Source organism: Parasteatoda tepidariorum, chromosome 9, assembly GCF_043381705.1.
Source record: "Parasteatoda tepidariorum isolate YZ-2023 chromosome 9, CAS_Ptep_4.0, whole genome shotgun sequence".
Taxonomy (NCBI): Eukaryota; Metazoa; Arthropoda; class Arachnida; order Araneae; family Theridiidae; genus Parasteatoda; species Parasteatoda tepidariorum.
In genome coordinates, this window is record NC_092212.1 from 4,185,890 (window position 1) to 4,200,507 (window position 14,618).

Below are 14,618 nucleotides of genomic sequence, written 5' to 3' on the forward strand. Positions count from 1 at the left end.
TAATAAAAAATATTATTTTTATGCTAGTGAGAACCAAAACAATATGGAAATGAATGAGGGAAAACTGGATGCTACCACGTGATTTCCCGGCCAATAAAAATGTAGCGTTAAACGTTTAACGTTGTTGGAAGTCGCATAAGAAGTATAACTTCAAAATAAACGTTTAGAATGGTTAACAGAGAAACGTACTTGGTTTAATTTGGTTATTTTTATTTGAAGCGAAATACCAATAGAATTTTTCACAAGCGCATATTCGTTTCATAATTCATTCATAATATTGCTGTTAGAAAAAGCGTTTTGAAATTTCTTTTGTTGCAATAATTTCAATTAAATATTTTTCTAAAAATAACGGAGTTATTAATTAGATTTTTCGAATTTCCGTTAGCTTCCGTCATTCCCGTACGTAACATTTCCAGTAATTGCGCATATGTCAGTTCCGGTGAAGTGCGCATGAGCCCTTGAAAAAATATCAAACTTACGTAAGTGAAAATAAGAGATTTTGAAAAACTCCTTCAATTAAAAACGCTCATTTAGTGGAATATCATTTTAGCATTGGCCATGAAATCAAAACAAATCATTCACAATGGATGTTAGACAATCTCTTTAAAGCTGTGGCATAAGATTCAAGATGCTTTGTTCTACGTGAAACTGCCGATCCGTGAGCAGAAAAATTTGGTAGATTACGGATTTTAATGAATTCAGTTATAAAAATGCAGATTATTATTATTATTAATAATAATATTTAAAAAAATATTATTGAACTTCTATTGATTATTTAAGTTTTTTTTTAACTAAATCGTATAATTAAAATAAATTTAATTCATAATTTTAAAATAGTGAAAATATATTTAGTTTCTTATGGAACTAGTGCCATTAGACAACCATGATGACCAATAAAAACCAATAAACTAATTTTTTTATTGAATGAACCAATAGTTGTAAGATCACACAAATCATTTCTAAATGTCATCAATACCATTTCTTCGAATTCGCATTCCATTTCCCTGTTTTTCATTCGAAGTTAGGCTTGAACTGAAAACAAGATTGAACAGCTATAAATAGCGTTCGTGTAGCTTTGTCTTTGTAGCGTAAATCATGCCAACAAAACGTAAAGATACGTAGCATCTAAAATAAACGTGAGGTTGCGCAGTTACTTCAGTCTGACGTACGGGTGCATACGGAACCTAACGTATAAGTGTGAAACCTCCCTATTATCATTTAGAAGTGATTCTTGATTGGGCTTATTTTATTCATCTTCAGGCTATGCCTATGCACTAAAATAAATTCATAACTATACTAGATACAGCACAAGTATTACAAATTAATTGTCGGACATAAAACCTAATATAAAATTGTTAATGATAAAACAATGAAAATCTTCATTCCTCTAATTAAATATCTTAAAAATAAAATAGTCTCTTATAGGTTGTACGCAGTTACCTTAGCCTAATTTTTTTTAATTAAATCAGAAAAAGAAGTCGCCGAATAGCGATTGATTATTTAGGGTTCTGTAGCTCAAAAAAAATAATTTCGGAACCAATTGCTTAGTGAGAAAAATAAAACCGATTCCGAGAAACTTGTTTTCCTTTTTGGAAGCTTGGTAGTTTTAGTTCATTTGCAAAAGAAGTGAGAAACGCTCCGTCGATTCATGTGGGGAGACAGACTGGAATTTCTATTTTATTCAAAATGGATTCGCCCATGACAGTATAAATTTCTTAAGTTAAATTAAAGATAAAATAATGGTCGAATTGTTGTGTTTTATTTTTTTTTATGTTTTGAGGAAATGAGATTTTTTCTCATCCCATTGCTTCATTAAGTTCTGTACTATTATTTTCACGCACCATTCAAGCCATAAATAGAGTTTCAATATATGCACCGCCACCAATAGCTGATATGACAGTATGAAGCACCCTAGCATTGTTTTATTGTTTAAATTTTCTGCAGCCACTTTAGAAAGGACCAAAAATAAATCGAAATAATTAAATCCTAACTAAGTTTTTATCTTTACAAAAATAATAAATAATTATTCAAAATAAATACTTAGCGTTAAGCTAAGTATTCAATACTGCTTAAATGATTACTTAAGACAACCTTAAAAACTGAATCTAAATAAATACTTAATGCATTACTTATTTTCTAACACTTCTTAATTTATTACTTAAGGAAAGTTAATAAAATGAATCTAAATAAATACTTAATGCATTACTTATTTTCTAAGACTTCTTAAATTATTACTTAAGACAAATTAACAAAAAGAATCTAAATATATACTTAATGCATTACTAACTTTTTCATACTTCATAAATTATTATTTATGTAAACCTAACAAAACGAATCTAAATGAATACTTAATATATTACTAATTTTTAACATTACCTAAATTATTAATTGATACTTTCGCTGACCATCCCTTGCCAGCGTGTGACAAAATTCTTCCCAGTAGTTTGGGACTATTAAACAGATCAAGTGATAGGACGATGTATAGAGCATCATCCAACTATATTTGCAGCAAATATGATATTTTCTTCAGACAAAAACACATTGTTTATTGAATTTAACTTATTGAAAATTTTAAAAAAAAAACTAAAATGGTTGCTAAAATAAGAAAATGTAATTTTTATATTATTGTTATGAATTACCCAGGGCTCGAAAAAACTCAGAAATTTTACCCGTCCCCGAGGACGGCTTGTCCAACAATGCACCCGTCCTCCGTTGAAACTAACCCGTCGCTTTTAAATAAATAAAAATATAATTTTCTCCTATTTATTACAAACATTTATATAAATTGCACAATAAATTAGTCGTTACTAGGATTACATTATATAGTAATAAAAGAAATACTAGGTTAGTAATAGTAACCTTGTATTTCTTTTACGAAATAATTTAAATGACAAGGGTCAAGTTATCTGGAATGTCAAGTTATCCGAGGGTACTGCGTTTTTTAAATGAATCAAATATGACGTTTGCCAGTTCCACAATCAAGCCAATGATTTACAGAGGTTTCTGCACAGAAATCTGAAAGGGTTTTTTCATTTAGGTAGATGTTCATAATTGTTTTTAAAGCTTCTTGTTTAAGACCAGTACGTATTGTGTTTTCTTTTTGTAAATTTATTGCTGCAAAGCCCCTTTCAACCGCTGCTGTACTCCCAGACAGAGGAAACATCAATATATGCGCAGTATGTTGCTGTATTGTGGGTCATTTTGCTGCTTTGTAACTTACAAGACTCTTGTACGATAACAAAAATTGAAAATGTATCACGAACATTAACGGGAAAATGGCCATCCGCGCGGACGTCGGATTCGAGAAATTCGTTGTCCGCGGAGAATTTTGACCGTCGAGGACGGGCGGATGGGCTGTTTTTCGAGCCCTGGAATTACCACTTTTCAATGATAGATATAAAATGGTTAAAATGTAGTTAAAAATATTGAGAAAACATGCGAAAAATACAATAAAGATTTATGAATTATTAAATTGATTGATTGAATTATTGGATTGAATATTTTATTATATTGTATTGATATATATTGCTTTGACTATGTGAATGCAACACTAGAAGGCACTCTTTTTTGAGGATATAATCGTGTGACCTGATAACTAGATTATATCTTTTCTTTATTTTGCTTTCGACTTCGAGATTTTTTTTGAGTAAAAATATGCAAAAAAATTTAAATTTTTTAAAAATTATTCTTAGTTATTTTTCTTCTTTTTTTCATAAATCTTTATCTCATTTCCCCCCCCCCCATGTTTTCTCTACATTGCTAACCTATTTTATGAGTTTTATATACTTCCAGCTTATGTGAAGTAAATAAAACATAAATTTTTCTTCTTTTTTTTCCTCTTTTTTTAATCATTTTAGTCTTCACTGTGTTATTTATGTATATATATGTAAAAAAAAATTTTTTTGAAAAAAATGCTGCAGTTTTCCATTCAAATTGTTTTTTAAAACATCACAGAAACTTTCCTCCTTTAACGTAGGGTTAAAAAAAGCATCCGATTTTAATTAGCTTTCATTTAAATGACATATTCGAAAACTTACAGTAGATTTAAAGGTGTATTACTTATGAAATCTCAAACAAAAGGTTTTCTAGAGCTTTGTTGCGTCGCAACAATTTGTGGCGAAATGCCAGAGGATGATGATATAATGAACCACCACCTTTGCAGTTTCGTCATTGTATTTACGAAACTTCTCGGATATTTTGCTTCCAAGAACAAGCAGTTTGATGTCATGTGAGAAAAGCATTGACTCATTACGATTCACGTGTTTTGCAATGCAAAGCACTTTTTTTTAAATAAATCATATTTATAATTCTTTTGTATATTGCTTTTAAGAACTAGAGATATATTATGTTAAAATTAAGTCATTTCACAAATTATTATTTATTTCTGTTTTATTAATGCATTAATAGGTTTTTTTTTACCCGTTAAAAGTTAATTTTAAGGTTTGTATAAAGAAGAGTTCATTTTGTTTAAAAAACCTTTTGCTTCACTTTTTCTAACTGAAAATTTAATAGGATTCCCACGAGTTATAAATAGTTAATGTTCGCTAAGTAAGATATAACTTCGTTTTAGCTACCACTTCAAAAAGTAAAATAGTAATTTAATTGTGTATTTTTGTTTAATTAATGTTGTGGTTTTTCTATTGTTTAAGTTAATTTTACAAAATTTCTTCAAGTTTGCTTAAAGAACTGTTTATTTTGTATGAAAGGCCGGCCCTCTTGCTGCATTTTATGCCAGAAAAGTTTAATGAAATTCACAAGTGTAATAAGTAGTTAATGTATTAGCTAAGTGAGCTATAACCTCATTTTAGCTACCACTTTAACGTTTAGCCTACTGAAAATAAAATTCCAATATTGTTACGGTGGTCATATAAATTTAGGTTGTATGTGCGTATTATTTTAAGAAAGTGATAGAGAATTCAAAACACAACTTTTCTATATAAAGCAAATATTTTATTCAACATAATATTTCCAGAATTCTGTTTTACTATGAGATAATTCAACAAGTTACTTTTTACATGCTTGCTTGAATTAAATATATGCCGTTGTGGACAAAATTACTTTAATATACTGCTCAATATCAGAAAAAAGTTGAAAAGTGGTGACAAATGTTTTACGAGGTTGTTGAGGACTTTATAGGTTTTAATTTGATTTTGTAATTTCAGCAATTATAATATATAAATTATAATATTAATTATAGGCCTACTACTAAGAATTTTTTTTTTCAAACTATGAAGAACCCGTAAGAGATGGAGTCTTGCCTTAGAGTTATTTTAAACAAATTTCAGCTTTTAGGTAAATTTTAAAAAAATTCTCAGTACTAAAAGCAATAAAATTGTTTCTCCACTAACATTTATGAAATTTTTTCTCAGAACCAAATGTAGACAGCTAGGCAATATTCAGTCCAAATGTAGACAGCTAGGCAATAATCGGTATGCAAATAACACACATTATTTTCGGTATTAAGTTGCAGAAAATAAAAAATTTTAATCGTTAAAATTTCCTAAAATTTGACTGAGATCCAAACTTATTATAACGGGTTATTATAGAATATTTGAGAAATATTTGAGGATATTAAAAATAATTGAGAAAATATAGCTACAGAATATTTTTAATATTCAATTTTATCTATATTTAGATACTTAATATCTCGAAATATAGATTTTTATTAGTCTTCATTGCAACTTTCCTTCCGTTATCTCTATTTTCAGAAAACACAATTAGCGCTGAAATAAATATCCACTTTAAGAGAAATGACGCGGATTCTATTTAAGAGAAAAATGACTAAAAATCTCATTTACGATACCAAGGTTACACCTGCTTTTAAAGTATGTAAATAATTTACCGTTCATCGCTCTTAGATTCTTTCAAGGTTTCCGAACTCATTCACTAAGATAATTTAACTTTTCTTTTCTTTCAAATGTTAGTGATTTTATTTTGTGTCTTTCTGTAAATTAACACTCAAAAAATATACAGAAATATTTCTATTTTAAGGAAATAAAAGTTCATTTTCAGAAATTGTTATTTTTTTAATTGACATCTCCGTACAATTTCTTTTTATTACCTAGCAAAAAATACATACGTTATGAAAAAATATTATACATTTCTTTGGTAACCACTCTATAATTTAATGCATTATTTTTTAACATGCGTGGCTTAAATATTGAGGTCAATAGTAATTTGTTAAAAAAATTAATTACTATTTAAAACTATAAACATTTTAAAAATTTTCGAATCACATCGTTGAGAAGTAAAACCCAACAAATATTAATCTTCTGCCTGCGAAATATATTTGACAAAAAAGTGCCAAAAATGGAAAAAAAGAAATATTTTCCTTAACATTGTTCGTTATTGTCATCAAAAAGCTAGAAATAGATTCTTTTTTAAAAAATAAAATTTCAAACCATAAATAAATGCAATACTCAATGTTTTCACATATATTGGAAATGTTAATAGATCACAATATTTTTGCTCAAATTAAACAAAATGAATCAAATGACGTAATTTTTAAGATAAATTTAATAAACTAATTCAGCGATATTATTTATTAGCAATCAAAATGGGGTACAGGTGTCGTAGAGCAGAATTCTCTACCTATGGCAACCATTAGCATTAGAATGTATAGCTTTCACTATTAGCATGTATAGCTCGTTCACCAGGAGTTGGCACTTGGCTCCGCATTCATCACGTGGTATCCGACGATGCTATTTCGCTATTTTTCGGAGAAGGATGTGAACAATCCTGAACAAGAATGCTATTTAGCGATCGTATGACTAAAATGTTTACATCGCTACCTTAATGCGAATTAATTAACATTAAATATTTCATGAATTTGATGAGATTTCTTTCTTTTGAGTGAATAGTTTGTCCTATTTCAGACATTTTGTTGAAGTAAGTGACTAAAAAAGAATTCACTGTTCGCATTAAGGGTTGTATCGATTTCGGGCGCGGAGACATTTTTTCCCTTACTCCGAGCGGAAATGAACTCTTCAACCGAGGAAGTGGAGCTAAGTGCCCTGGTGAACGAACTATAGATTCTAATGAATTTGTCCCTTAATTTTATAAGATTTTTAAAATTTAATCAGAGGAGAAGGAAGTGCATTAGTTACTGTCATGATTTTTAAATAGATTCGAAACTTTTAAGTTAGAAAACTATATAAAACTGATAACTACATTGAACATAGTTCAAAAAAAGCGTCATGGATTTTTTTAAAAAAATTGACAAATAAACTCGAAAAATATTTTTTTTTTTTTTTAACGGCAGTCACTGACCTTTTATATTTTATTTTATAACCGTCGTTGAACAGTCGACCCAATTTCATGGGTTTACGACTACTTACGTTCAACTCCGTAGCCTTGTAATTTTGAACCAATCCAGAAGACAAGGAAACTCCTGGATCAGTACCCCCAGAGGTATTGATTTGTTGTGGGAACATGGAGGACTTTGAGACTCGACAGATTTAACGTGCATCAGTCACCATTTACTACACGGGGAGTCTTCGGCCGGCGAGGATCGAACCCACGACCTCTTGGATATGGGCCCAGCGCCCTACCGACCAGGCTATCCCGGCCCCAGTCACTGACCTTATCGTTTTTCACCATGTGTCGCACATTTTGCTTGGCTAATGAGCAGCTTGTGACCAAAGTGACGGAGGCGAGCAACATTACCCACGCCACACAAACCCGTCCATAGAGTGGGTCACATTCACATATCATAAACCACAGCGGAAAACACACAGAGAGAGAAACATCCATGCCCTGAGCGGGAATCGAACCCACAGTCATTGGCTTCGCAAATAGGCACGCTAACTGCTCGGCTACCTGGCCGGTAATACGAAAAACATTAAGAAAAGGGAAGATATCACAGTACATTTCTATACAACTGAGAAGAGAAGATGGTCAGGACACGGAAACGGTCTTCTTCCCAGATGGCGTATTTGAGCGTTGCGATGGCGAATATTAACTGTCATGAATCCCATGCCCTCAGATTTCTTTGAATTGTATAAATGACAAAAAAACACGACAGATGGCGCGAAACTGAGAACTTTTGGCTGGAAAATTTAAAAACAGGTAGTGCCATCTGTTGGGAGAATGGTAAATAACATATTAATGCATTGGATGAACTTAGATCGGGCTTCACGGAATGAAAGTACTGATTTTTATCTTGCGCGAACTCAAGTCGGGCAATCCGAAATTGGTGCATTTGCGTTTCCCGGAATGTTTTCTTCTTCCTTATAATTTGTATGTGTCATAGTTGTAGTTTTGATTCAATATTTAAATAGATTACAAAAAAAATAAAAATAAATTGATTTTTTACCACTTCTTACATTTTTAGTTACCCACGATCTCTGCTGACAGTGATGAGACAGTGAAAATAGACAGTGATGAAATGTTTATTATAAAGAATAGACAAAGCTTCTTTTTTTCTCTCTTCACGAAAAACAGTTAAATATTATATAGTTTAACACCCGTTTTTTTTTCTCTCTCTCTCTTTTCCATTTTTCTTTCAGCCTTACTGTAAGATGGATGTTCATCCACAGATTATACCGTAGTGTTAATTAATGATAAATAATTATTAAATATTTAACATTCTTTCTAAGTTAGGTTGTTACACATTTTAGGTATACTGTATACTTCCAACATAGCAACGGGAAGATGTTTCATCCGACCCATCAGGCACGCTGATTACATGGAAGCTAACGAGGAGGGTAATCTTTACATAAATTTGGCAACACCAGAACACATATTCCAGATGGAGACTGACAAAATGGAATATAAAGGAAATGTATGCACTTCTTTTAACTACCAGTTCTTTCATGAATTATGTATTTTATCAGGGTTGTTCCGGCCGGGGAAAAATTGAAAATCAAACTACCCTGTTATTTTAATTGGGGATTGTGCCCCAGTCGATTTGGGTGCACTCTTGATATGTTGTAGTTGAAATACTCTGATCAAAAGTCCTCACCGGGGTTCAATGACAAAAACATTTACAGAATTTGAGACACGAAGTGTTAAATTTTCATGCCATGTAGGTTTTAAAATGTTTTTTCGAAGCTCTGTCCGCAAGGAAAATAAAAAAAAGCAGAAGTTTACGTGCTTAATACTTGAAGCAGCTTGATTTTAAACTATATATAGATATTATTTTGCCGTGAAGAATTATCTGGGCTTTAGAACAGACGAATAATTTCAATGTTTTAAAAGTCGCCAATCTGGCGACATTTTCACAACTACATGAAAATTATCAAAATTACTGCCTTATTTTCAATATTTGCAAATTTTTTTTAACCCAGATAATACTGCATTGGAGTAAGTTTTTAAATATTAAAAATTTAAACCACAAATGCTTTTCATCTTCACAAAATTGTGCATTTTCTCTATATTGACCTTCTGCGGCATTTTCAAAGTAAGCATAGACACCGCCGGCTTTAGATTGGTTAAATTGACCTAACAGGCATGAATAACTGTTACAAACTCACAGCAGTTATGAAAATATCATATTATTTGCAAAAAAATAAAAAATATTTCATATGAAGACGGAGCCTTCAAAAACAGATTTCGTAATTCGCAATTTCAATATTTGCTCATTTTGGAACATTGGGTGAATGAGAACTTTTGACGAGGAGGATTTTGACTACAACATATCAAAATTTCAGCCAAATCAACTGGGTTTCTATGGGATACCTGTAAGTGACGTAGTGTGGGCATATCTATTTTGATTGGCTGCTGATATGTGGCATCTGTTTACGTTAGCAACTGTTCTTTCCATTTTATTTCGAGTAAACCTAGCCCGTCATGTATCAAATCCCTTAAATAACACGTTCTGTTATCGTTTACAAAGATTCTTTCACAAAGATTTCAATTTTTCATGTGTAACATAAACAAACTAATTATGCATCGATGTTGCCAGATACACAAAATAAAAATATATCACGGTTACAATTAAATACAAAAACAAATAAGTTAAGTAAAAGAAGTAAACGAAAAAGGATTCTATTTCAACAAATTTGATGAGTGATACGCCACTGTGTTTAATTAATTGTATGTTAAGTAACATTCTAACTTGAGTGGGGAAATTTAACTCTACTTTAACACACCATTTTGTTTATAGACGATCAACTCGGCCCTGACGTCATTGGTCACATGTGTGGGTATAAGTTGTCTTCTTCTTGAAATGCAAGTACCCAATTCCCATATAACAAGTGCAAGATCCATTAATGAAATGTCATCATTTTCACGTATTTTTTGCTATGAGAAAGTATTTTCTGAATATATATGAAAATCTATCTCGAAGTAAAAACGCTGTATCCTAAAATTAAAATGTAATTATTGTCAATGACATGAAAGAACTGCCACCTCTTCATAATTTTCTTCCCTCCAGACAGTAGTTCTTCTGTTTATTCTGAATCAGGAGTCACCAATCTTTGCAGAAAAAGTGCACTTTAAATCCTTCAAGGTCAAAAAAAGTCGAATACATAAAACTTTATTTCTCAAGAACTATTCCACTGATTTTGCTCAATTTTTGCTATATTAAAATACATTATTTTAAATGATTTAAAAAAAAATCGTATACCTTACAATTCAAAATACATAATTCACACATAAATAAAATAATAAAAAGTAGTAAATATTGACTGAAAAATTATTTTTTGCATGGGATTATCTTTGGATAAATGAATTTTATACTTGCGTGCAAAAATTTTTCAATTCGCCTGAAAGTTCTGGAGATATAGTGAAGTAAGCCAAAAGTAAAATTAACATTTCGAGGTTTCAAACTTTGGATGCGCTCTCCTGACCCAACTATTGAGACCATATTTCTCAAATTGCGACTACCCCCTTTATTTTGGGAAATCCGAATCCGATGAAATAAAGTCTGAGAAATAAAGTTTTTGTGTCTGATTCAATAACTTAAAATATCATCTGCAGTTATTATTTAGCATATTTGAGATCATCCCCTCAAACCATTAAGTTAGAGTCTAGGATTCTGTGAAGATCCACGCATTAGATCGAACGTTATTCAGGGTGGTCCGTTTTTTATTGTAAAATATTTACGCTATATGTAATACTTCTTGGATCCGATAAGAAAAAGGCTATCGTCTGCACTTATTAATTAGCATATTCGATGTTACTCCCTCGAGCCATTAAATTTCAGTTCTACAACGTGAAAATCAAAGTTATTGAGTCCAATCAGTTTTTATTTATTTTTTATTTTTTTTAATTATTTTTTGCGCACTGTACATAAGCCTATACGTTCTTTATAAACTTTTACATTTACGCTAAAATAAAATGAACTAAAAATACCTTTTTTGAAAAAAAAAAAATAACCGTAACTTTTCGAACAAAATCTTTCTTAAACCCATATGTATCTGAGATTCAGATTTGAAATCACCCTATCCGAATTGGGTAAGATCAAGTTCTTGTATACATGAATAAAAATTTGTTTCCTAGTGTCTTTCAAGACATTATGATCCTTTAATCTTCCCATTCTGCGGCGTTTTGAGTTTTACGACTGAATTATCTAGCTCACCTTAACAACATACTGTAATTTTGAAATGTGCTCAAATTTTTGTTTCAGAGCTAATTAGGGTGTGAGAGGCGGAAGCTTAGGCTTAGGAGATTGAGTAAATCAGGTTCGAATCCCAGTGGTTGCTAGAGAATACGAATTCTATCCCCAGGTCTCACGAGTCACACGTAAAATATCCTCAGTGGTAGACGGATCATGGGTTAGAGTCCTCTTGCCGTCGGGCAAACCATGGGAGGTTTTCGTGGTAATGCAAATGCGGGTTAGTTGGATCCAAAAGTTCCCCAAGAAGGCAAATTTCTCTCAATACTTGATCCAGGAGCTCCATTGTCTTCTAGATTGGTTTCAAATTAACTAATACGCAGTTGAACATTGGTAGTCGTAAACTAAAGATTGGGTCGGCTCTGCAACGCCGGCCATAAGCGAGTGAGATATCTATGACATAAGAAATGTCACCTTTATTAAATTTTTGATACAAATTGCATGTCATTACTTTAAATTAAAATGTTTCATTTCCTTGCGTAAAGGAACTATTGTTTTCCTTTTCAAGTTATTTTGCTTTGCCAGCCTTTTCAAATCTTAAAAAATTACTCTGTTTACAAAACGGCAAAAATAAAAAAAATAATTAGCATAATAAAAATAAATAACTAATATAATTAAAATAAATAACTAAAATAATTAATATAATTAATGTAATTAAAATAAATAATTAAACTAATGAATGTAATTAAACTAATTGGTATAATTAAACTAATGAATATAGTTAAACTAATGAATATAATTAAAATAAGCAATATTATTAAAATAATTAATTTAAACAAATAGATAAAAGAAACAATACAAAAGTTTTTTCTCTTTAAAAAAATATAAAACTCCATAAAAAAAAAACATGACAAATGCAAATAAAGCTATCACACGTGTCTGAGATTCTAGAAATGATACATATTTTCATCATTATAAAGACTCGTGGTAAGAAAGCAACACACATGCCTCACAATATATCTGAGTATAAAAGCACGTGGTTCAATGATGAAACTAACAGTCATAACTGTCACGTCTTATCAGCCAGTCTTTTAAGTAACACATTTTTTTCTCTCTCCTACATTGAGAAAAAATAGGAACTGTCGAGGTTTCGGTTTTTATGCTTTAAAAATAGTCGATTATTCCTTTTCACAAAAATCGAATATAATTCGGTATGAATATGTATATTTGATTATTCTGATATAAAATGTATTTCGCTATAAAAAGTACGCAAAAAAAAATAATTTAAAATCAAACCAGGAATGAAGCTTAGTAAAGAGATATGAGTGTTAAAATGCTCTTCAAAATAAAGATTTAACAGAAAAGTCAAATCTGATAAAGCATTTCAGAAAGTACACTCTTTTCATTTTGGAAATTGTATGCATAAGATGAAAATATATAATAATACAAAACGATGTAAAAACGAAAATTATTATGTAAAGAAAATACATATAAGTTTGTATAGATATATAAACTGCACACTGTAAAAAATGAATGCTTAAATTTCATGAAACTTTCCTTGTTTTTGACGAAACCGTTTTCTAGTATAAGTTCCGAGTGAACGTTTTGTCAAAGTGACGAAAAAATTATCATTAATTCTTCAAGAAAATGAATTTGTTCAAAAGTAAGGAAATATTACTTGAATATATTTTTTTGACATCTTTTGGTGTCTATGGTGTGGTGTTGTTCGTGTTGTTTATTGTTGATCACTTTTTCGGGGGCAACAGGAGACGGATCACTTGTCACCCCAACAACACAAAGACGGATAGAAGCGGGATTTGAACCAGGAATCTTCTGTCCAGATCCAAATGTTCTCCTTAGCATACTTTGTCATTTTAGTTTCAATCATCTAATCTTCATTCTAGTTACCAATATCAATGCACAGCGATTTGAGAATTCGCGTTTCGCCACATATCACGTGATTTCGTAAAGATATGATTCAAAATTAACGAAATATAGCTCAAGGATTGCTGATTCGTCAAAAGTGAGAGTCTTTTCCATTTCTCGGGAAATTGGAAAGCTAAAATTTGAAGCATACGTTCTTTATGAAATAAATAGAATAACCCCCCCCCTCCCAAAAAAATTTTCATTTCAATGTCTGTAATTATCGTAAAATTTTTATTATGATAATAAACCTAATTAACGGTAATGCTGAGTAACATGTTTTTGCCGAGTTCGATGACTCAAATTCAGATCACTATTTATTAAAAAATGAAAAAAAAATTTTTTTTTCATGTTTCTGAGTGATTCTTTAATCAGCAACCAAAAAGGTAGTTGACATCAAAGCTACACCAAAAAGATAAAAGAAGTACATGATGGATAGTATAAGGGACCCTTTGCCGATCAGGTCCCAGTAACCAAATCACACTATTGATGATCTGGTTAATTAATCAGGATTAACTGTGCAGGGTTAATTGATCAGGATAATTAGCCTAATTCACAGTAATTCTGAGTAACACATATTAACTAATATAAATATCTCAAATTCAGATGATTTGTTATTTATGGAATAAATTTCACGTTTTTACCAATTACCAACATGTGTTTGGAGCAGCATAGCCGATTCAGGCTCGTGTGCTATTTTTCTACTAAAAAGTGAGTTCATGCATTTTGATGACTATATAGAAATGCGAAATAGGGAATTTGCGTAAGTGGACCAACAGGCTACCGCATAGAGTCCGAGAATTATAACGATCCCTCTAAATTGCTCCAAAAATACTAAAATCGGGGATTCAGAGTAATGCTGCCGGATGCATCGGAAACGAATTCAGAGCTTTGAAGTGGTTGACGCAGACAACTAGTTATATAGAGATATTGAATGAAAAAATCAATATCAGACCCATCGAATATAGAACAACATATTCGGAAAATATATGCAGGAAATGTATTTAACATAAATAAATATTAAAGCTAACATACTATCTTTCGATGTTTGAAGATTTTGTAATAGATCAGAATGCAGAATTTACAGTTTGACAAGCAAACAAAGTAATATTTTACCTATTTTACTTTTTCAAAATAATAAAAATTAAATATTGCTGATAACTACAGAGATAATACAAAAATAAGGAAACACTTCTAC

At 30.9% G+C, this 14,618-nt stretch overlaps 1 protein-coding gene across 1 annotated transcript in view; it reads left to right on the forward strand.

Annotated features, from left to right (window-relative positions):
• Positions 1-14,618, forward strand: part of LOC107436174 (uncharacterized) — a 72,291-nt gene that overhangs the window by 33,756 nt on the left and 23,917 nt on the right. Inside the window, exon 8 of the mRNA XM_021146764.3 lies at positions 8,619-8,782. Coding sequence (XP_021002423.2) covers positions 8,619-8,782 — 164 coding nt within the window. The remainder of the gene's footprint in view (positions 1-8,618; positions 8,783-14,618) is intronic.